At 32.7% G+C, this 25237-nt stretch overlaps 3 protein-coding genes across 3 annotated transcripts; 1 reads left to right on the top strand and 2 right to left on the bottom strand.

The window, feature by feature from the left end:
* Nucleotides 1-356: 356 nt before the first annotated feature.
* LOC146903977 (AP2-like ethylene-responsive transcription factor PLT1) lies at nucleotides 357-2928 on the bottom strand. Its single transcript, XM_085724043.1, has 8 exons — nucleotides 2600-2928; nucleotides 2426-2508; nucleotides 2281-2289; nucleotides 2103-2191; nucleotides 1688-1761; nucleotides 1508-1558; nucleotides 1336-1412; nucleotides 357-1166 (listed from the first exon to the last, which is right to left on the bottom strand). Exons 1-8 carry the CDS (start codon nucleotides 2821-2823, stop codon nucleotides 616-618), a joined length of 1158 nt encoding a protein of 385 aa, XP_085580169.1. The 5' UTR covers nucleotides 2824-2928; the 3' UTR covers nucleotides 357-615.
* Nucleotides 2929-11131: 8203 nt separating this feature from the next.
* Nucleotides 11132-13548, bottom strand: LOC146903976 (pectate lyase-like). Its single transcript, XM_085725723.1, has 3 exons — nucleotides 13090-13548; nucleotides 11940-12630; nucleotides 11132-11795 (listed from the first exon to the last, which is right to left on the bottom strand). The coding sequence occupies exons 1-3, from the start codon at nucleotides 13281-13283 to the stop codon at nucleotides 11328-11330; spliced, it is 1353 nt and encodes a 450-aa protein (XP_085581849.1). The 5' UTR covers nucleotides 13284-13548; the 3' UTR covers nucleotides 11132-11327.
* A 3909-nt stretch (nucleotides 13549-17457) lies between these two features.
* On the top strand, nucleotides 17458-20670 carry LOC146903975 (auxin efflux carrier component 8-like). The gene is made up of 6 exons (XM_085725722.1): nucleotides 17458-17999; nucleotides 18749-18926; nucleotides 19189-19274; nucleotides 19476-19633; nucleotides 20338-20414; nucleotides 20509-20670. Exons 1-6 carry the CDS (start codon nucleotides 17492-17494, stop codon nucleotides 20573-20575), a joined length of 1074 nt encoding a protein of 357 aa, XP_085581848.1. The 5' UTR covers nucleotides 17458-17491; the 3' UTR covers nucleotides 20576-20670.
* The last annotated feature ends 4567 nt before the right edge of the window (nucleotides 20671-25237 follow it).

Below are 25237 nucleotides of genomic sequence, written 5' to 3'. Positions count from 1 at the left end.
ATTTGACTCTATTTTTTTAGTTCCAAAAACTCTCTCAATTACTGTTGCACATGTAGAAGTAGTATTAAGGTATCCTTGCAACACCTCTAGAATTAAAAGTGTAGTGTATTAGTCCATAAGGCTTAGTTTTACGGACAAATATGCCGAAATTGTTAGGCCAAATTAACATTGTGACAGAGATTCATGCCCCGACTCCTTCACTAGCGTGTGAATTTTTCAATGTTTATTGTCATTTGATATGTCTTCTGGAAAAAAATAAAACCGCAGGGTATCATCAAATAAAGGAATTGGACCTTAAACTTGAATCATAGTTGGGAGAGTTAATATGCGGCATTCGAGCATTAGGCATACACATATTACAATGCAATAGAAGAAAGAATGAAAATAATAATAATATATGATTACATTAAATAATCTATTTGTTCGTGTCTTTGGTGTCTGCGCTTGTGTCACTACTTTATAGAACATGAACAATGAGTTGCAATTGAAACATGTATATATCATTATGGGATTTAAATTACACGTATGCTTTCAACGTATCATAATTTGCATTTACATATCCTAGCATCAATTATATGTCCTTTTAACGAAAGTCATTATTTTATTGTCCAAAATTTATGTACAAAATATTGAATGCAAGTCTCTTTCTTGAAATTCTATGTTGCATCTGTTGGGATCAAAGTCAAAAATATTGTCGATACCATCATAGAAGATTCCTCCAAGTTCATCATCACTAGCTATTTGTTGTTGCTCTTTTGTAACGTCATCCTCAGATAGATTTGAATTCTTTTCAAGTAATTCTCTAAACAACGAAGAGCGAAGTAGAAGGCTAAGGGCAGTTGGAGAAGTTGACTTTTTGCTCAAGAAATGATTGTTTTTGTTTTCAAGTGATGATTCTTGATTTTCAGTGAAATTCAGGTCATTTGGAATGAAAAAGCTCTTTTGAAGGGCTAATAACTTTGACTCTTGTAATAGAGTAGAGTTATTCGGGGGTCTCACATTCTGAAACTCTTTTTGTATTGTTTGTGATTCATGTTTTTCTTCTATGGTACTTTCTGGCTTTAACCATTTTATGTAGCTACTCAATTCAAAATTGGTCACAGCATGAATTCCTCTATATTCAATTGCAGCTATGTCATAAGCACGTGCAGCTTCTTCTTGTGTACCTATAATGGTAGATAATAAGATATGTTATTGAAATTTTAATGAAAGAAAGATAACTATATCTTTATTTTGAGTATGCAGTGTGTTATCATGTGAGTGCACATTTTTTGACGCCACAATTTATTTTGATTTTTTTAGTCATACATGATGGCATGTGAAAATATAACTTACTATAGGTTCCAAGATAGAGATATTTGTTTCCAAAAACTCTCCCTATCCTTGCTTCCCATCTACCATTATGATGGTGCCTGCAAAATATTTATTCATCAAGTATTAGTGATTTATGTTGATCACAAACAATTCATAAGCCAATTATTAAGAGTATATTAGGAGAATTTATTACCTTGCAACACCTCTGTACTTTGAGACACCTCTTGAAAATCCACTGCTCATTCTGTAAAATCAATTTTATAAAAATGTCATTTACTCATGATAGGGAGTATCAATTTTATACTATGGCAACATGCACACAAACATATATTAAGAAATTCTTCTCTTCTATTATTATTTAGTATTTACTTACCTTCTTAATGTGGCCAAGTACTCCTCTTTGGTCATAGTATTCATTATCTCTATCTCTTTCTCATAATCTGATATCTGTTGAAATTTAAAGGAGTATCAAATGATTCAGTCATCTACATCTAGACCACTCAAATTATTAGTCTTTCATGGATTTGGATTGCCAACGGTCACAATTCACGCATTCACGTAGTCAATATATACATTGATGGTCGTTGGCTCGAGATCAGACAATCTAGATTATAAGTTTGATACTTTAAATTTTAAAAAACTTGAATATGCATCGAAAGCTGAACCATCCGATTTGGATTGATCAAACAACCACAAATAGACTGACTACGTGAACGCTTGAGATTGTTGACTGCAGTCAATCCGAATCCATTATTTCATAGCTAGGTACTAACTTACTATCATCATACCAGAAAATTAGTGAAAGTTGATGTTCCCCAATACTTAAGTGCAGCTAAATCATATGCTCTTGCAGCAGATTCTTCTTCATCATAAGCCCCTACAATATTTGAAACATAATTCTCATCTTATACTTAGCTAAGAGAATGAATATATCAAATTCTTAGCTTTAATATGTAAGATACTCACCAAGGTAAACTTTTTGTTCCAATATCAAATTCCAGCCAAAATTCCAAATGGAAAACATCATAAACACGAAGTAAAAGAATGTTAGTCTTGTAAACAAATGAAAGAGCAACAATTTTAATGCGAAAACATAAAGAAGAAATTTTACCTTGCTTCCCTTTCTTCTTTTGTGTTGCGTTCCAAGAAAGCTTGTCCCACAAGTGAGCTTCAAATCGACCAGTCCATCTATGCCTGTTTACAGCTCAACTGTGATTAGAAAAATAAGCACAAGTAATTCATATCTGAACGGTTCAGATTTTGATGTATATTCAAGTTTTTTAACCTGCTAACACCGCGAAATCTTGAGCTTCTCTTTGAAGTGTTAGTTGTAGAATTTTCTCCGACTTGTTTCTGTGCCATCTTGTTACCATCATCACCTATTTTTGGTGCAGTAACATGTTCTCTTCTTTGTCTCTTAACACAACGTGCTCCTTTTACCTCTTTTCCTTCCATGGACCTTTGACTCTTTCCTAAACACATGACTTCATTTTCTATCAACATTGCCATAAATTTCTTGTGTTTATTTGATGTTGTTAATGTTAGGTAAGAAAGAGTTTGTTCCTAATTCTTCTCTACTTAGTACTGAACTTGATACAATGTGTGCAAGGTATGTGTTATATAATAGTTGTATGATGCATGGTTTTCTTGGCCTTATTATGTTGTTTTGTATTTATTGTTACCAACACAGCCAAATGATTGAAGTTACAAACAAGGGTGACGATAATTTCATGGGGAATTTTGTGTTGCCAACTCAAAGTCCAAAAGCATTTTATTTGCTTAGTGAGAATTATATTCACCCTTGCCTTAAATAAGAACTACTTTCTCAAAGTGATAATGATGTCCCAAAATTTAAGTCAAACATTAATAGAAAAATTTAACTCATTTGCTAGTAATAGAAAAATGCTAATAAGAGGTAGATATTTCCTCCCTCCCCTATATATATATTCGCTCTGTCTCGAAATGTAAGAAAACTTTAATGTATTTGGTTCAAAATTTATATTGACCCATTTTTGTTTACAAATTGAGACGGAGAGACCAAAAGTGAAGATGAAAATTTTTCGGAGGACTAAAAGTTAAAGAAAAAATTTAGAAGGACCAAAACAAAAAGTTGACATATTTATAAGGACCAAAAACATATTTAACCCTATATTATATTATGATTTAATTAGATATATCTTTATTAAAATAATTTACACTATTAATGTGTATAATTTTTTTTTAATGGTAGTTGACAGAAAAGATCCAGAATGCTTTATGTTCTATTGTGACCATATAAATAGCGACGTTGGACTGTTTTCTAATTTAATAACAGGCAATAAAAGACAACATGAGTGCAAAAAATGAAAGTTTTTTTAAATCTAGTTTTTTGGATTCATCTATTGGAGTTTGGTTACCCCACGCTATCTATAATTTACGGTACTTCCTATGATAAAAATGTGCATAAATTATTCATCCATAAGTCTATATATCATGTATTTTATATAATAATTAAGAATATACTATAATGTGAAATATTTTATATTATTATCTTATACTACATTACGTAATAAACTTAACAACTCAATGTAAATTAACTTTATCGAATTAAATAATAATTGGAAACCTTTTTTTATTAAAATAATGGAAAACTTTCATATATAATAATATGCACTGACTTTACATCGTTGTCATTTGCATTTGGACTTGAGACTCCTAGTTTAAGCAAAAGCAAATTTGCTTTCAACTTTTCCTCCCTGATAGAATTTTTTAATCTAAAAATGGAAATAGTTGTTTTTGCTAGGGTATCTAGTGGTTACACGGCTTGACTAAAGGGCCAAACAATACAAATTTAGGATGCGCTTGATTTGCTAAAAAATAGTAAAGGACATCTTCAGCTGTACGATGTTCGATTTGTAAAATTGTTTCTGAGATAGGACAAACTAGAGGCAAGGAACATGACAAAAATATAAATTTTTGTCCCTCACTAAACCACAACAAAACTTTTTGTCCCACGTACAAGTTATCGAAAATACAAAAATAGTTTTTGTCCATAAAAAATTGTATAAGACCAAAAATTATTTAATACCATGCAAGTTTATCATGTGTTGTTCTGCCTTGTGTTGTGTTGTTCTGTCTTGTGTTGTTTTGTCCAATACATATTGTTTAGCAAGTCAAACGCACCCTTAGAGTTTAGACCTTAAAACTTAGACTGCAAATGTTTGAATAAACAGTCAACTTAGTCCCTAAACTATCACTTCACAATCAATTTGGTCCCTGAACTATTAAAATCAACTAAAACGTCCTTAAATTATAAGAAATACATTAATTTAGTCTCTAAAATATTCTCTCGTCCATCAATTTAGTCCTTAGATCAGTTAACTATTAAGGACCTTTTAGTTGATTTTAAAACTTCAAGCTCCAAATTAGTGAGATAATGATTGTTTAGGGACTGAATTGAATGTTTATTCAAAAAATTATAAAAATTCAACTTAGTTCATATATATATATATATATATATATATATATATATATATATATATATATATATATATATATATATATATATATATATATATTATGATAAATAAGTTATAGATCTTCATCTAAGATGAGGGTCTCATATACTCCTAATTCAGATTCAACTACAAAATTTACTATTTTATTTGTGGACTTTGTCCAGAAGGTACCTTTAATGGAGCATCCAATACCAGCTTGTAGCCGAAGGTACCTCTAGATCATATATTTGGTTTGTAGAATGTGCTTCAGTCTATGCTTTCTCACATGTCAGCTCCAATTACTTGCTCACTTGCTTGGACAAGAGTTCCCCCTCTGTTCCCCCAAAGAATTTTTCTTTTCCTGTCAATGCTGCCATATTAAAAAGTGAAACTATTCTGAAAACTCTATGGGGAGATTTGATGGAATATTCTACAGTATGTCTTGGAAGGTAGGAATGTTGGTTCAAACACACACCACTACATATATGAGATTTTGTAACATTTAAAAAATGTAAGTAATTAAAAAAAATGTTACTATTTAGATTTAGTTACATTTGATAACTGTTCGGTAAAGCCCATGTTACTAAATGATTTCAGTAACACTTCAGAGTATTACTCGTAACACTTAAACATTGTTACCTGTTTTGCAACTACTTTGCAGCTAATCTCTAGCAAACAATTTTAGGTTCAAATGTAACTAATTTTGTTGCATAAATGTTTACTAAATAGTGGATACAAGTGTAGATCTTATTGCGTCTCGAACTTGTGCTTATTAACCATTGCCCCATTAAGCACCTTGTTTGGATAAACCGCTTAATTAAGTGTTTTTCAGATAACTACTTATGTATAAGCTGATTCTTTACAAAAGATAAATTAAAGTCAAACTGATTTCAGATAAGCTATAAGATGTTTACATAAGCTATCTAAAGAGCTTATGTAAGTAAGCTGAAAACAACTTTTGAACATGACATGAGTTGATTATCTAAACTCTCCCAAAGAGTATCACAATTGTTTTTGCTAGTAGACTAGTTCAAATAAGTCATTCCAAACAGGTCATAGAGATTAGAGAGAAGTCTTCTATCATCCCTAACTCTCTCCAAATCTTAATTATCTCATAAGCAACTTAATTGAACCATCAAAGCACAAGAAATATTCACTCATCTAGATATTCTTAACTTAATTCTATTAACATAAACTTTGTGGATGGGACTCAATTACAAAAACATGGACAAAACTGAGAATTGAAAAGTTTATTTTTTTCAAATGAGGGAGTACGTCTGTAACATACCATCACTACAGTTCTTAGTCCTTCCAAGCATAAAATGAATATAACCAACACAACCAAATCTCTTCTCATAAATATTAACAAATTCTTCATTTCCAACCCAAAACTCCCGCACAATTCAAACATATCAAGAAAACCCAAACTTTTGATAATAAACATTTCAAGGTTTTTGATGTTTGTGTAACTGTGGTTGAAGCCACGTCAACCCCATTAATTTAACTCAATTTCCGCACTACAAAGCATCACTGCACAAAATTCTTTTTTAAAACCTTTCACTATAGTATTAGCTTATTAAGTACATGATTGGATTAATGATGGAATTGACAATCACAGCGAGACACTGTAACTTTAGCAAAAGCTACATTTTGAAGCTTCAACAAAATCATGGTGCAACCACGATTTTCCATCCTCACCGTTAATCCAAACATACGCTGAATAGCCTAACTTCAATATATATTTCATTAAAACACGACACACAAAAATTTTAAACCTGAAGACAAATGATGGAAGATCTCTCAAACAATAACAATCCAATATCATCTGGTTCCTAGCTAACCAACATCCTCTGTCCTCACTTTCACACCAACTCTGGTCCTACTTCAACACCTCCAAAACATAAATCACAGACATTATGGTAAAAAACATTTTACCAAAAATATTAAGAACATTCATGTGTACAATGAGAATGGAACTTATTAACTCATAATTGTTGCGAATTCGATGAAAAACTCACACCAATAACAACTTGATGTGTGGAGCAAGGGATAATTAAGCAACCAAAATCAAAGTGTATGGAAAGCTTATAATCACAAGCCAAAAGTAGAAAACAACAGCGAGAGAAAAGGAAGAGAGAACACAAAGAATTTGTTGACCCAGTTCGGTCCAAATTGACCTAGTCTGGGGGAGAGAGCAGCCCTCCGTTCCACTATATGATGAGTAACGTTACAAAAGAGATGGATTACAAGAATAAGTCTCCCGCCTAATTCTACCCAAATCCCAGCCTCTTCCCGTAACCAAGAGACTCAATCCTAATAGTGTTCCCAAGGTGAATCAACCCACAAACCCTAGTTTTGTTCCAAAGAGACAAACTTTAAACAAACCCTAGTTTTGTTGTTGCCTTTCTAAACCCTTGTTTCAGCCCCCTCTATCTCCAGGTTTACACTGATACAATGCCTATATTTATAGTAAAAGAAACTCCCATAAAATTGTACCAAATCTGGCCCAAAAATACGTTTCTGAAAAATAACAGCACGCAAAATCGGGCCCCGATTTTTACCATTCGGGCTCCTATTTTTCCAGTACCAAACTGCTCCCAAAGACAGCCAAAATCGGGCCCCGATTTGTACTTTCAGCAAACATCAATTTTGGCCTCCAAACTCCAATTTTGAGTCACTTTCACAACAATCTCCACCTTGACTCCAAATTAGTGATGATGCCCATTTAACATCAACACCTTGCTGCTCTTTCCCTTGCTTCCCACTACACCAAGTAGCTCCACAAGTTTACACCCTAACCTCTTCAGCCATCGGAATGTCTTCCGCCTTCTCGAAGATACTTGCAGTCCAACTACGCCAGGAATTTTAGGTAGTTCCACAAGCCTTTACCATAACCTCTTCAACACGAGACATCTCCCGCTTCCTTGAAGATCTACTTGTTCCCAATCACCCTTTGGCTTTTAGAGTAATCCACAAGTATACACCTCCCATCCCTTCAGCCCTCGGAATGTCTTCCGCCTTCTCGAAGGTCCTTGTAGTCTAACTACGCTAGGTATTTTAGGTAGTCCCACAAGCATTCACCATGACATCTTCAACACAGGACATCTCCTGTTTCCTTGAAGGTCTCCTTGCATCCAATCACCCTTGGCCTTCTTTTAGAGTAATCCCGCAAGCTGTGCTATCCCTATAGCACCCAAGGTCCTCCATAGTCGTACCATTACCGGTGTGTTCAACTCCACCTCATGCTGAGCGTACTCTACCTCAACTAGCAAATGCGTACATCCCACTATGTCTTCAACCTTGAAACTCCACCTTAACAGGTAGATCATGAGTATTGTTGCCTCCGCCTCTCCAGACTGATCATGAGTATTCTTACCACCGCCTCTCCAGGCTGATGTTGAGTGTTTAACGTCTCTCCAGACGATCACCGCTCCACTAGGCATCATTCTCAAGGTGACCAACATCACCTTCATCCTCCAAACAACACCACACCATCAGAGCACCTGCATCCTCATAACCCTCAGTGACAATTTGTGCGGAGTTACCATTAATCTTCGGACAATCCTTCATGAAGTGACCCATCTTGTGACAGTTAAAGCATTCAGACTTTGACTTCTTACCACTCTTTCTCCGGTTACCTCTACCTCCACCACTCCCTCTTGAGACACTTAGGCCTTCACCGTTTTCATGAACTCTCAAGTCCTTGGACTTGGTCAACTCCTTGGTTCTCAAAGCCGCTTGAACTTCTTCCAAGGTAACAGTGCCTTCTTTGCCATAGAGCATGGTATCTTTGAACGATTCATAAGATTTCGGTAGAGCACACAACAAGAGTATAGCTTTATCTTCGTCCTCAAGTTGCACCTCAATATTCTCCAAGTCATCAAGGATTTTGTTAAACTCCGTAAGTTGCTCCATGATGGCCTTTGACTCCACCATCTTGAATGAGTAGAGTTGTTGCTTTAGGAATTGCCGATGAGCCAAAGACTTTGTCATATACAAAGATTCCAACTTTGCCCACATCGATGCCGCGGTTGGTTCCTTTGCTACTTCTCTCAAAACTTTATCTCCGAGGCACAAGACAATGGCACTCCTGGCCTTGTCCACCATCTCGGTCTTCTCCGCTCGTGACATGGTGACCGGTAACGAACCTTCACCCTTCAAAGCTTTCTCACACTTTTGCTGTATTAATACCGCTTCCATCTTTACCTTCCATAACCCAAAATCGTTATCGCCGGTAAACTTCTCAATATCCCACTTCGAACCCATGGTACTTGATTATCCTTTGACCCTTTGCCCCACGGTGGGCGCCAATTGTTGCGAATTCGATGAAAAACTCACACCAATAACAACTTGATGTGTGGAGCAAGGGATAATTAAGCAACCAAAATCAAAGTGTATGGAAAGCTTATAATCACAAGCCAAAAGTAGAAAACAACAGCGAGAGAAAAGGAAGAGAGAACACAAAGAATTTGTTGACCCAGTTCGGTCCAAATTGACCTAGTCTGGGGGAGAGAGCAGCCCTCCGTTCCACTATATGATGAGTAACGTTACAAAAGAGATGGATTACAAGAATAAGTCTCCCGCCTAATTCTACCCAAATCCCAGCCTCTTCCCGTAACCAAGAGACTCAATCCTAATAGTGTTTCCCAAGGTGAATCAACCCACAAACCCTAGTTTTGTTCCAAAGAGACAAACTCTAAACAAACCCTAGTTTTGTTGTTGCCTTTCTAAACCCTTGTTTCAGCCCCCTCTATCTCCAGGTTTACACTGATACAATGCCTATATTTATAGTAAAAGAAACTCCCATAAAATTGTACCAAATCTGGCCCAAAAATACGTTTCTGAAAAATAACAGCACGCAAAATCGGGCCCCGATTTTTACCATTCGGGCGCCGATTTTTCCAGTACCAAACTGCTCCCAAAGACAGCCAAAATCGGGCCCCGATTTTTGCCATTCGGGCCCCGATTTGTACTTTCAGTAAACATCAATTTTGGCCTCCAAACTCCAATTTTAAGTCACTTTCACAACAATGTCAAAATAAATAAGACCATCAGCTACCAAAGGCACAAAACACTATCACATTTAAATTCAAGATGTATGTATATCATAAATTAGAATGAGAATTACCATTATTCAAACCATGAACTGCACCAAAAGGATAAGCAAATTGAACTCATACAAAGAGAACATTATTAGAATTTGATTTCAATAACACAAAATCAATAAAATTCAATCCCACATTCTCATTAATGACTCTAATACAATATTAAGATCACTAAACACAAATTGAATCGAATTTCTAGCGAGAAACTCACGTAGGCAGTAGCACGGAAGTAATAGTTTATTCATCTCTTACCTAAATAAGCACACCATTGCAAAACAGGGTAAAATTTCATTGAGACAGATTATCCAACACATCATATGCAGGACCATAATATCATGCGAGAGAAAAAGGAAGAAGAATAAGAGAGACTCACGAAGTTCGATGTGGCCCACATTGTTGATACTCCGAAAATGGCGGTTGCGGAAATTGATGATTGCTAAGGTTCAACAAAAGCATAAGCATATAAATTTAGGAGTAGTAACTCTCTGCCTATTAACATGAAGAAATTTTTATTTAGCAAGACAATGCTCGTATAAATTTCTCTGAGTATATATACGTGGGAGATACACATAGAGATTCATAGTGGAGTAAATTGATTGATAAAAGAATAATGAAAATGGTACAATGGAGTGAGTTATTTATAAAAATGAGTTGGTCTAACTAACTTCTAATTACCTAATCAACTTGATAAATCTAGTTTATTCACTAGTTAATATTGTATCCTTTTTAAATGAGGAAAAAAATGTATTTTTGGAGGTGACTATACGTATTAAAATAGTAACATGTGATTGGTTTATTCGTAGGAAGGAGAGGAGGCTATTGCTTTTGATCAATTAAGTGTGGAAAAAAAAATCAAAAAAGTGAGTTCATTATGAATTCTTATTTGAAGTTACCATTGGAGTAACTTTTTACCAAAAAAAAAAAAAACCATTGGAGTTACTTGTTAAATGTAACATGACCCTGATTGGTCCACTTAAACACATTTAAGAACTCAAAATCAATTTTATAGTTTTTTTTTTAAAGAAACACAATTTTATAGTTGGAGATGCTTTAATTTAATTCTCTATTTAATAAAGTTGTTTTGATTATAAGAAAATCGATGAGAATGAGAGAGGGATTTGAGGAAGGAAAACTATTTCAAGTGAATTAATAATCCTATCCAACAAAAGTTACATAAAATAAATAAATAAATAAATAACCATATAAAGAAAAACAAACAAAAATAATATTTATCAATTGATCAAATTTGGATCATTACAATCCAATAATAACATTAATTGAAGGTTTGCTCAAAAAAAAAAAACATTGGTTGAAGGTATCCCCAAAGATCAAAGTAGAAAAGGGATTAACATTCCCAATCATTTTGTCCTTGTTTATATTCTTCATATATAAAGTACATTAATGAATATACTTTAGGTATTTATTTATTTTTCTAGCATGGCCTACCCACAACACAATTGAGTGCCCCAGAAAAGCGTGTAAGCCTATTAGCCTGAGATCCATGCCTTGGTTTCATTAGGAACCCTTTCTTGAATGGAAGATTCTTAATAGGAGGGCCAGATTGAATAAATGTTGCACCATTCATGAAATGATCACCTTCTGATCTCCATTGCCATTTTGACCAAACAGATTCTGGTGCATAATCTCTATGTGTAACAGTTTTTGCAGCATTGTTGTGTGGAGCAATGAAACGGTTTCCTTGACTAAGAATTGTTGGGGCTGAGCTTCCACCAATTGCATACATGATCCAATGTGTGTAATCATTGTTCAAAACATGGAAAAATCCCCATCTGCACCTTGGCATTCTTTGAATCAATCCTTGTCCGAAATGGTTGAATGCAACTGTGATTTGCATAATCTTGTCATCTTGATATGTATCACTAGCTCCAAACAACATCACCTGAAATATATATAGATACAATATAAATTTACCGAATTAGAATGTAGTGTACGTAGTATAATATTCTAAACGAAAATTCTGACAGGTGCCCTTAGGGTATTGTTTAAGGAAAACGAGAAGTAAAAAAAAATGAATTATACTTACATCATTATGTTTGGTCATGTGGCAATTTGAGATGGTGACTGCAGTAGAGCCTTGAATGACATCAACAAGACCATCCTCACAATCAGATAAGGAAATATGATCAATCCAGATATTTGATGAACCAAAGACAGAGATAGCATCACCATCACTCCTTGTTCTTACTCCAATATGATCGAAAGAGTCTCTAATCAAACCACCATTCCTAGCTTTAATGTTCTTGATGCGAAGACCGTGAATGATGACATTGTTCACAAATTGCATGGTAATTCCAGCACCATCCCTAATTTGCACATTGGCTCCACGACCGTCGATGGTCTTGTCGGATGAAACCATTAACTCTTGAGTCAATGTAATGACCATGCTACGTTGGAAAATAATCCAAAGTGGTCCCCTTTGAACGGCACCAAATCGGAGAGTGCCAGGTCTTGGGTTCACCATATCGTTGTCGGAAGGATCCGTGACAACATAGATCCTTCCACCAAGTCCTCCTGTAGTCCTTCTACCGAATCCTTTTGCGCATTTGGCTAACAATTGACGGTTTTCAGCCCAATCTTTTCTACACCTCCAACAACTGTCAATTGGATTGGTGGCCATACATCTTGCTCTACGACCTTTACCACCACGTGATTTTTGGCTCATTAGTTCCCTCCTTGTGTCATTTGCTTCTGCTTTCATTGCAGCTTCCATTGCCCTAATTACAAAGACAAATTATATCATATTCTTTGAGAATGGAACAAGATTCTAATCAAGGTTGGAAAATTTCCCTTTTTTATATCATAGAAACTTCAAGTTTATATGTGTTTGTTTCGAAACACGAATCTTTTGCAACCATCCAATCAATTCAACTAAATCTCAAATACTTGATCAAATTACAATTTAGATCCAATTGTTGAGATTTGGTTAGATCAATTGGATGGAAATAGAATATTCGGGTTAGTGTTTCCATATAGGTGTGAGTCAATAAACCATACACATCTCGATGCACGATCAAAATTTAAATTTAAAATATTGAGTTTAAAACATGGATCGTGCAATCTTGATCAGACAACCGAAATGTGTGGTAACATCGTTGTGACTGCACACAACCCGTATATGATATTAAAGATGAATAAATAAATAAAATAAAAAAGAGAAAAGTTATAGAAATTACAAATGAACATGAATATTGATCTCGGTTGTGATGTTTTCAGGATTGGGTACATAGGACTTGAAAGCAATTTGACGAGCCAAATCAGCTTGTGCTTTGAGGTAATCATCAAACTCACCAATACGACCCTCAAGGCATGGAATAGTTATGGCCAAAACCAACAAAATAAAGCTAATCTTCATTGCAATTGCAGCCATTATTAATCAAATGGCTGAATATATCTTAATAAAGATGGGTTTGTATAGGCTTCTACAACTTTTTTTTTTTATTTTTTTATTTCTTGGTTTGTAAGACAAGGATGGCTAAGGTCTTGAGATTTCAATAGAAAAATTACTTGACCTTAGCACCAATGCCAAATATTAAACCAAGACGATTTTATTGTGTAGATATCATATTGCTAGGATATGTGAGTTATGGTAAACTCTCATGCTTTATATAATGGTAGAAATGAAAGTTTTGGTTCTATATTTAGAACCGTATGTAGTGGATAACCGTTCTATTTTCTTGGGCTACTCTTGATCCATTGAAATTTGCTTAAGAAAGGGTCCTCATGAAAATAAAATTTGCTTGAAATAGTAATGGCTATGAATCTGTCCACTTGGCCAACAAATTCTCATAATTTTATAATAATAACAACTTGTTATGACTATTTCCTTTGGTTAAAATTTGCCAAATTTGGCCATAGTTAAAAGTCTCACATTCTAACCGTTATATACGGATAAACATGCTTTGTTAGTTTGTTTTTTATTAGCTTCAAAATAATTTATATGTCTTTACTTGTCAATATTGTTTGTATTGAATTATATATGACAATTTTTTAAGGGGTATTGTTTACCGGTTACAAGCTAACCGGTATATGACAATTTATGTTTCATGACCCAAAATAATTCACAGAGAATAATTAAAAAAAAAAAAACTTGAATAGAAGTACTCGAGTGTAAACAAATAATAATAACCAAATACACCAATAAGCAAATTACATAAACTTCAAAGCAGTGGGGTTTGGATCATTTGAAAACAAATCTACTAAGCCATAGTATATTATGTCCATCATGTGTCGGCTTATCGGTAAGACTTAAAGTTGTATTGTTATTTTATTAGACAAAGTTCAAATCTAATTGAAGATAGTTACAAAATTGTTTTTAGGGAAGTAAAAAATTGTTATTACTACCATTTTGATTAATGATGATTTCATTTTTTTTCCAATTTTTGTATAGTATAGTATATAATATATATTATCATCACATTAGGCGAAGTGCAACAACATAAATAGACATTAGGTATATGAGATCGTTTTATTTATATGATGCTCAACGTCGACTTTTTTTTGTTCAATTTGAAACTTCTAACTCACACTAAACAACAACAACTCCTCTCTCAAGTGTAAGTTCATCCATTCATTTGGGTATGCTTTTCCTCAAACGGAAGTTTTTTCATTTACATACACTTAAACCTTCGTTATCAGTTGTCACTCTATCCACGGAAGACGATGTCTGACCATCATTGTCAAGAAGAATTTCGATACAGGGAGTCGGTTCTATTTAAACAAATTATAAGCTTTGATACCATTGTCATGTCATGTCATGTCATGAGAAGAGACCGGGAGATCATTACATTGAAATAAGAGCAACCATAAAAAAATAAAAAAACTGACTCCATATCTTCTTCCAAAACTTTAATACACTACATACATGAGCCATTTCACTTAAATGTTGACCGATAGTTATATCATGTGTTTCGTATTTGAGTTTCCTTTCAGGTGCTACCTTTTTTTTATCAAATAATCCAGTGGCTAAAAATTCATCTCTTAAGGTGAATAAATGTGGTGTATGAGGTTCGAATACAGGCCCTATATATATTTAGCAATGTCCCTTCAACTTGTGCTAAGCTAACAAGACTTTTAGATGCTACCTTTGTTAACATGCCCCTCCATCATGACGGTGGAATACCATGAGATGTTTTGGTGCCAAAAATTGTAATGTAATGTGGTGTTGAGATTGTTTGTGAGAATAAGTATATAAACAAAATAATTATTATATTTTTAAAGAAATAGACTAAAAAATATTAACTACATCTAAAAATGTAATTTGCTAATAAATTTCATCAAACATTAAGTGAAGTGTGTTAACTTTTTTATAGATAAAACAAGAGTATGAACTTGCATTAAAGTGGCTATAGACATCTAACTAGTTTGACAAAAAGGTAGGAGACAACGAATAAGCAAACTATTATGAGAGAATCTGTAATAGTTTATTTGACAAAAAATTTAAGTATAAATACTGAAATTTCCTCAATATATTTGTTCGATGATAAACTATAATAAAGAAATCGGTTATCAAACGTGCAACTTTGCTTTAATCTTGGGAAAATACTTAAATGGACACAAGATATTTTCGACACAAAATTCGTATGCGTATATAAAAATACATATCATTTAATTATTCATAAATTTCATATCATGTAAATCTTTTCTCTTTCTTTCTTCCTTTTTTTTTCATTTTTGTGAGTATTCAAGTATTATGTGTAAAATTTTGTGACCATACAAGAATTTCTCTTAATCCTATTAATCTTGTTACTATCATTGGAATATAATATCTCTCATGGTTTGGTTTTAATATTCGTTTACAAATACAATCTGGAAAAAGAGATGATTGGTCTTTTATGGCAAAAAAATCACATTTTTGAAAGCAAATTCCCTACTTGAACACTTGTTTTCACACTTTTGACCATAACTGGAAAGTATTCTTCTTCACACAGTTCTTTCTACAGTCCTTTGTTGCTTAACTCACAATCAACATATTCTTCCTTCAAAACATTGAAAAGTCTACTAATTTTCATTAGCAAAAAGGAAATGAAAACTTAAACTAATAAAGGAAAAATGAAAGTATGTTTTAGCATATAATGTAATATTTTTAAAATCAAACTAGAGATCAACCGGTAAGGCTTTTCGTCCATGGTTAAGCCATGGTTGAACCATTGACAAATAAAAAATAAATAAAATTTAAAAAGAAAGAAAAGTTGTAACGATGAAAATCGATTGAACAACAATTGTTAGTATTGTTGATTTTTACGTTGAATAGAACTATTGACCTCCTTATCACTTCACTCATTAATCATCAAATCATTATTATATTCTCTAACTATCATGTGATGTACTAAAAAAAACTATAATACAATGCAAGTAAGATCAAACCAATCAATCAACAAACATATTCATGTTCAACTAGTTGAACCGACCAATTTTGTTTTTAAAAGATAGACATAATGTCTTAAAGTTTGCATATACCTCATGTACCTGATTGAAGATTGTTACTATTTGTTCTTGGAGAGAGTTGAGACAAAAGCTGACCCTACCAAAACTAGGAACTTGAAAGAAAAAAATCTCTGCATTAAAAAAAGTGAATTATATAATGACTTTATAATAATATTTTAAATGTTTGGGTCAGCATTCCTTAAAAATAATGTTTGGGTCAGCATGTTGGTCTTAATCTAGGTTTGCTTTTGCTAAAGATCAACCTACGTACCGAAAGAATGACAAGAAGAAAGAAAATTGGAATCAATCTTTTGTACCTGGCTACTGTGGACTTTAATACACTCACTTTATTTATTTATTTATTGTTTATTTATAAACTCCTTTTCTTAATTATCACATAATTATCGAATCATTACATATCCACCAAAACATCATAAGATTTTTCATTACAAAGTGAAATAAAAAATTATGTGTAACAAGCATGCGGTTAATAGTTTAAATAAAGGGATTAAGAAAAAAAGAGAATAATGAAACATGTTGAAAGATCCAAGATATAAGGGGAAAAGGAAAAGCTTAAATTAGTGGTCCAATATTGCATTTACAAACCTTTGTTTCTCTATGTGTGAAATTGTCTCATATGGTCTTCGACAGACCGATGTTTGAAAATCGTTTAAAAATCTAACAATTGGTGTCACTCTCTATAAATAGAAGCTTATGGTATAAATCGTCCTCGCAGACTAAGAATGTGACCCAGTTGATGTTGTTGCCTCAAACTCGTTTTTATTGAATCAACATCAACCACATTATTGTCTAGTATTTTGAACTTCAATTTGAAAGTGGTGACATTAGTAATTAAGTGATACCATTGTTGTATCATTAAGGGAGTCTCAGAGATACAAGTGAGTTGAACATTATATATTTACCCAAAACCTTAGCATATTGGGTTTATTGATCATCTCACTTATATATTGCTTAACAATCACTTTTTCTTTTAAAATGAGACTTCTACCTCACACTTGTTACACGACAAATTAAAGAATTTATTTAATCGCAGTCATTCATTATTCAACAAATTAAAAGTACCCTAAAAAGCAAGTAAAACAGCTACATAAACAGTAGGTGACCCTAAATGTTTCAACATCTAGTCACAACATGATTTCCTTAGCCAATGTTTATCATGTAATAACAACAACTGTCCCATTATATGTAACAATGATACTAGCCTATGTCTCAGTGAAATGGTTCAAGATCTTCACACAAGAACAATGTTCAGGAATAAACAAATTTGTTGCAAAATTCTCAATCCCTCTTTTATCATTCCAAGTCATTTCTTCCAACAATATCTACAAAATGAGCCTTAAACTCATGTATGCTGATTTCATTCAGAAACTTCTTGCATTTGTTCTCTTAACTGCAATTATTAAGATTAGTGGTAAAGGTGGTTTGAAATGGATTATAACTGGTTTCTCATTATCAACACTTCCTAATACTTTGATTCTTGGAATTCCGTTGTTAAAAGCAATGTATAAGGATGAAGCTATTGTCTTGTTAGCTCAGATTGTTTTCTTGCAAAGTATGATTTGGTACAATTTGCTTTTGTTTCTTTATGAGTTTGATGCTGCCAAGAACATGCTATCTGCACCTCCATCACAAGACACAGGTACAAATAACAAACAAACAATCAATTACATCTTATCTCTACAACCGGATACGTAGGCATAATTGGCTGAACTTCGTAATCAAGTCTCCTGTGTTTTTTGTTTGCGTTTTTTGTATTTTTTTACCAAATACTAATTCAAAAACATGTATCATTTTCACATGTTCTTTTTTTTTTTTTATCAATGGCATTTGAGATTGGATATGGTCATTGTTCATTTTTATTAAACCAAGTAAGAAATTATAACATAGGCTTAAATTAATGTTGTTTCATCTACATAAAGTAATCTAAACAATCAATGTAGGGCCAGAACTTACTATATTTTAACTGTCTCTTCTTTCCATGTGGTATTTTCTTCTTTTTTTCTTCATTTAGATACACATTGTATCTAAATTTATTCCTCTAAAATAATTTTTTTATGAGAACTTATATCCTAGGTTTTTAGCAACATACAAGTTATAAATTATAAATTAACACCTTGATCTATGTTACATCACATTTATTCTTCGTGGTAGTATATATGGTAAAATATTTGGATTTTAATAGTGATGGTGGAAAGGAAATGGTATCATTTATATCTTCTTATCATAGTTTTAAATTGTGGTGTGCAACCGCACACTCGCAATATAAAAGTTTTAGAGGTCGCTGCAACGGTGTTGTGACTGCAATTGTGACCGCATTTGCTTGCATTTTTTCGAAAATGCAATTTAGAACCATGCTTCTTACATTCAGTTCTTGATGTTTACTTGAAGGAGAATCGGAGACAGCTAGTGAAGTACAGTCGAAAAGAGAAGAAGATGAAGAACCGGTTGGAACAAAAAGAAAAACGAAGATCTTTCCCATTCTTGTCACAGTGGGGAAGAAGCTAATCAGAAATCCAAATACATTTGCTTCTTTAATAGGCATCATTTGGTCAAGCATACAATTCAGGTGATTATTGTGTGCCTTTACACACGATAGCGTTGGTATAACCTTTTTTTATACACTATACACGTCCAATTAGATCTCACCATCTAGATATTTGTGAGAGATATTTTAGAGTAACAAACACAATCGTGTGATTTGATTGAATGCATGTGTAAAATGTTTTATACGTCAGTTTATAGAAATTAATCTCTTTATATATAATTTCCTTATCACAAGGAGATCATAATTAAGGCTATAAATAACAACTAGGTATACATATTTTCAGGTGGGGGATACATATGCCTGAAGTAATCAATCATTCAATAGAACTATTGTCCAATGGAGGTCTTGGTATGGCAATGTTCAGCTTAGGTATGTTTATATATAAACTATCCATATTTTTCTTCCTTGTTATAAATTATGAAAATAATGATTTAAAAGATATACAATGTGGGTGTAAAATTAGTTTTATATTGACATTAAATTAATTAATTGTCATTAACAATATTCAAATTTTTAGAGTTGCAGTAAAAGGTCTTTTTGTGTGTTTATTGATGGATGTTAATTTATCAGGTCTGTTTATGGCATCACAGTCAAGCATCATAGCATGTGGGCCAAGGAATACAATGGTTGCAGTTGGACTGAAAGTGTTGGTAGGACCTGCTCTAATGGCTTTGGCATCCATTGTCATTGGTTTAAGAAACACATTGTTTAAAGTTGCAATAGTTCAGGTGACATCTTTTCTTTAATTTTCTTTTTTGTACTACTTTTTCAGATCATTTATTTAAAGTTAGAAACTAAATATTGTACATGGAGTCAACAAAGATTTTAGTCCTTGAAATTGTAATGATAGATTAATTTAGACCTTTAAATTTGAGAAACAGCAACTTAGTCCTTTAAATTGAAAAATAACAATCAATTTAGGGACTAAATTTTTATTTCACAAATTTAAAGGATTAAATTGATCAACTTTTACAATTTCAGGGACTAAAGTGTGTATTTACTCTTTACGAATGGTTGGACTCAAGTACTTGGGTTAAGTGAGATTCCGTTAAAGTCGAATTGATTGGAAGCACAAGAGTTTGATCCTTTACTAAAAAATTATTGATCAAACTTTTTTCTTTAAAAAAAATTATTGATCAAACTTTTCTTACCTTCCAGTTGAACTCCAAATTACTATAATCTATTTCTCATAAAAAATTGAGAACTAAAACAAAAATGAAAGAAATGGATCGCATGCAGACACACATTTACGCAGTTGATAATCTCAATCGTTGATTTTTATCTGACTACTCATATATAATAAGATGTACATTCACTATACTTATATATATAACATGGACCATTTGATCTTAATCCAACAATTTCTAACATGATGATTCTGTGACTAAACTTGTTGCCCTAAATATTAATACATGATATTTGCATGTGGCAGGCAGCTCTACCACAAGGAATTGTTCCTTTTGTTTTTGCTAAAGAATATAATGTCCATCCATCCATCTTAAGCACTGCGTAAGTAGTAATGTCAAAGCATCTTTCATAAACTTTTAATACATATATTTTACATTGCTGAAGATTTGATGCTGTTTTTGTTTCTTGTTAATAGGATCTTGTTAGGAATGCTCATTGCCTTGCCAGTGGAATTGGCTTTCTACTTCCTCTTAGCACTTTGAAGGGTTGTGTTAAATATATATGATAGGAACAATTATAAACAATTACATTACATTGCTTGAAAATATAACACTTTACAAACAATTACATTATATTACATTGCTTGAAAATATAACACTTTACACAGTTATAAATTATAGTATGGATTTATGGTAAGAAAATATGATATCACCCTATAAATTAGTGTTTTTTTGGAGCACCCTACAAATTAGGGTTGCTGTGTATATACAAGTAAATTTATTATTGTGGCTTTAGTCCCTTATGCCCATAAAATTAAAATATATTTGTAAATTTGTTGCGTTAAGGGTTCAGTTTGATTTTTTTTATTAAACTGGAGGACATTAAGCTAGTTTTTGAGATCAAACTCAGGAGTCAGGACCTCCCACTCTAAACTCCTATAATGTTTCTTATACTCATCAACAAAATTATTCCCTCCGTCAGACTAAAAATTCGGTTTGATAACCATGAGGTAAAAAATACCTGCGACAAAGTAAAGGAGTTTAATAATTTATGATATAAATAGAGATTATTATAAAAAAAAAAAAAAAAAAAAGATCAATTAACTTACTCTATAAGATTACTAGCAGAAATAAAAATTAGTTTTAATCACAACTATCTTTTTGTAAATAAAAGTTATAAATTAATGTTGAATTATTAATGTATTTTCGTTAAAAAATTTAGACATTAGTATAAGTTTTTATATTAAATTTTATTAAGTACATATTTAAATTGTGTCGTATCATGAATTAAAAATATATATATATATATATATATATATATCCACGCATATTCTCAAATCGAATTCCTTCGTATATGAGAGTGGTGACCAAAGAGAGTGTCTTCGAAGATGTTTTGATAAGACTCTTGATGCGAGTTTATAAAGAGGAGACACTCCTCACCTTAAAAGCTGGTTTTGTAAGGATAAGTTGGATCATAATTTCAACACGGTATCAGAGCCTCTTCAAGATCCATTATTGGGCCAAATGCAATCAGGTTTCCGCTATCGGGTCACCCATCATTTATGTCCACGAACTAAGTCCAATAGTGCTTTGTCGTGAGGGGGTGTGTTAAAGAGATGTACATCAGATAATATATGGCATGACAATATGTTTATATAAGTGGGGACAATCATCACCTCACAAGCCGGTTTTGTAAGGATGAGTTAAATCCTAATTTCAAGATGTCCAATAGTGATGGTCGTGAGGAGGGTGTAAGAGTACAGCATCAGATAAAAGATAACATGAACATGTGTTTGTAAATAGGGCAATCCTCACCTTACAAGCCGGTTTTGTGGGATTGAGTTAAGCCCCCAAATTTAAAATTTGGGGTATTAAAGAGCAATTTTTGAAGTTAAAAATCAATTTTCATTGTTTTATTTCACATGTTCCATAAACCCAAGGATCACAAGCTAATAATTAGAAGATGTTATTTGTCTTAACTGTTTTTCATTTAATTTTACTTTGTATGTAATGTGTTGTTGTCTCGGTTAGTATCCAAACTTGAATTATGCCATTTGGGAATGGTCATTTTGGAACGTAATGAAATTTGAATCATTATGCAGACTTGAGTGTATTAGTCATTTTGCTTGATGTAATAGTTCTGAATCTGTGTAGTTATTATGATGTTAGTAATTTTTAATTTTTTAATTTTTAATTATTAATTTTTTTAATTTCTTTTCAGGTGTACTGATGTACAGAACTGAACCAAACCAAATATGATCAATTTAGTTTGGTTTGGTTCTATTTTTGGAAAACACTATAAACCAAATCGGCGTAGATCTAATTTTAAATATTTTATTAAGCAAAACCTAATCAAATCGAATCATTAAACTCCTTTGTTGTCCTCGTGAGCATAGCTCAGTTAGTGGGAACAATGCATAATATATGCAAAATCGGGGTTCAAACCCCGGCCAAGAAAAAAAAAAACCTCTGTTCTTCTTTTGGGATTCAACCCTTCTTGCTTAAAAAAATTAATCTACTTGGTTTTGACAAAACAAAATGAATGAATTGACTCAATTATTCACATAGTGTGTATTTACCACTAAACAATAATATACATAGTATGCATCAATCTACAAATTATTGTGATTATGCTTATGCATCAGTCTACATTTTTTTTTTGAAGGAATGCATCAGTCTACATGAAATGCATCCTTTGTGTAGATCATATCATACGCTTCCTTGAAAAAAATTCATATGTATCCTTCGTGTGTAGATCATATCACATGTATTCTAACTTTTGTTTTATTTTTTAATTTTTGTGCTGACCATTATCTTGATTCACTCGGTCTCGATCTAAAATTTTATATTATGGTACGATGAAAATATAAGCAATATCATAAAGTCCATTAAAATTGATAAGATTTTCGAAACACACTCTTAACAAATAATGGAACTTCTTTCAACCAACATTGTGAGGTGAAACACATGTGGTAGATATTTGAGTCCGTTAATCATTTGTTCTAGGATACAATCTAAGGTCAACGCGTATAAATGAACATTTTGTTGCAAAAGATCGAACCCTTAAACGAATTTCGGCACCTCGAGGAGATTAGTTTTTTTTTTTTTTGGGTAGATAACAGAGATGACAAAGTCATCATAAACTCACACACACAAAGTGGAGGTACCGGAGTTCGAATCTCGGTCATGACATCTGGCCTAACAATTTCGGCATTTTTGTCAGTTGAGCTAGAACTGATGAGACCGAAGAGATTAGTTTTAACATTAGCGTGCAGGTGCAGATGATACCTTTGGTTAAACCAAAAATATAAATTTTCTCTCACCTCCAAAAAATAAATAAAAACATTTTCTTTATATATTATTATTATTATTATTATTATTATTATTATTATTATTATTATTATTATTATTATTATTATTATTATTATTATTATTATTATTATTATTATTATTAACCGTGTGAACGCGCACTAAAGGAAATATATATCATACAAAGAAATTATTTAACACTAGCGTCCAGACGGGCACTCCCGTGCCCGTCTGTCCGCTTTTTCTATTGCGCTAACTCGTGTATATATTTTTATATGTTTCTTTGTATATACTACTTGAACATTTTATTATAAGCTATGCATCGTGCGTGGGAATTTTATTAAGCTATACTGAGCTATTTAAATAACATCAATGAACTTAACCAAAAAAAAGTACATGAAGTAATTGATAGCATAAAGAGGAAAGAGAGACCAAGGGTATACCAAAATGAATAACATTTCCAAATTTGGCCTTTTTTCCATACTAACAAAAACTCTAAATATCTACATTTTTGTCTCTTAATTTAAAATGTGGCTGCAACTTCTGTAGCCAACTCCTCCATAGTCGTATATTTAAACACAATGACTAACAATAATCCATTTATAAATGGCCAGCCACACTTTGTTCAAGTCACTTTTAAACAAAAATCAACTAAAAAGAACACGGTCATCAATGAAAAGGAGTACATGGCATGCCATGAATATTATTTCCACGGAAAAACTTGGCACAACAATCCCTATTATTTTACTTTGTAAAATATGATAAAATTTGGTTTTGCATAATGTCTACCATTACTTTCTTCAAGAATGGTTGACAATCCCTCTCTTTTTGTTCTCAAAGTAAAAATGCTAATCATAGAGAAACCAATTTTGTTAAACCTTGACATTAACTTAAAAGTTAAGCTTATGTTATTCCTCTTTCACTCTCCCAATTTCCTGGATATGCTTATTACTTGTATGATGCATATACATATAAGTCACTTTTGTTCCACTCGGTTATTAACTCAGAAATTAAGCATGGCATCCCTTTTCCGTCATCCCAAACCTAACATATAAAAGATCAATGATACACAATGTGTTATTGACTCTACATCACTTGATTTGACACCTTATAATTGCTACAATATATACTCACATACACGTTGGCAGCAACAATAGAAACTCAAGTAACCAAAATCATCATTAAAATGACCAAGTAAATCTCTAAATAATGCAGCAATAAGCAATTATGTAAGTAATACATTAACATAATTTGCTTGTGTGATCTCACTATAACCTAAACGAATGATTTAGGAGCAGAGACCAAAAATGACAAATTTCCTGAATATGTGCTCACTACTTAAATGTGTTTTGATAGCCTTAAAAATTCATTACAACTTATGAAGCATGGATATAGACACATACCTCAGATACAACATATACACCGACATTGATAATAACTTGAGAAAATCACATAATTCTATATAATTATATGTGTTGGTCTGTGGCTGACATCAGGACATGCCTAATTCAAAGAGTATTCGTACTTCATAGATTGCAACTCAAAATCACCAATAAAAACTGGGATCCTAAGTACACTTGCTGCCCTAAACCAATCTCTCCAGGCACCATAGTAAGAAGTAAGAAAATGCTGAGAAGTTTTTTAAATGATGAAAATATGGAGAGACTCCTCTTTTCACCGAGCCAAATGCCTGCATGACCCTCCCAACTCGACTTCAATACTTAGGTAGTTCTCTCTGTGTTCTTTTCACTTTATCATCTTTCGCTCTCTTCTTCTTCAACTCTTTCATAAATTGTCATTTCATTTATTTTCTTTGTCAAGGATGATTAGTTTTTAAAATCCAAATAAATGTTGCCTCTTAACAAATAATAATTGTCGCATAACAAAAAAACTGCT

The sequence above is a fragment of the Medicago sativa genome, chromosome 7 (genome assembly GCF_051527215.1).
Source record: "Medicago sativa cultivar Bolivia chromosome 7, Bolivia_mono, whole genome shotgun sequence".
Lineage (NCBI taxonomy): Eukaryota > Viridiplantae > Streptophyta > Magnoliopsida > Fabales > Fabaceae > Medicago > Medicago sativa.
Note: the sequence above shows the minus strand (reverse complement) of the source record. Positions and strands in the feature narration are given on the sequence as shown.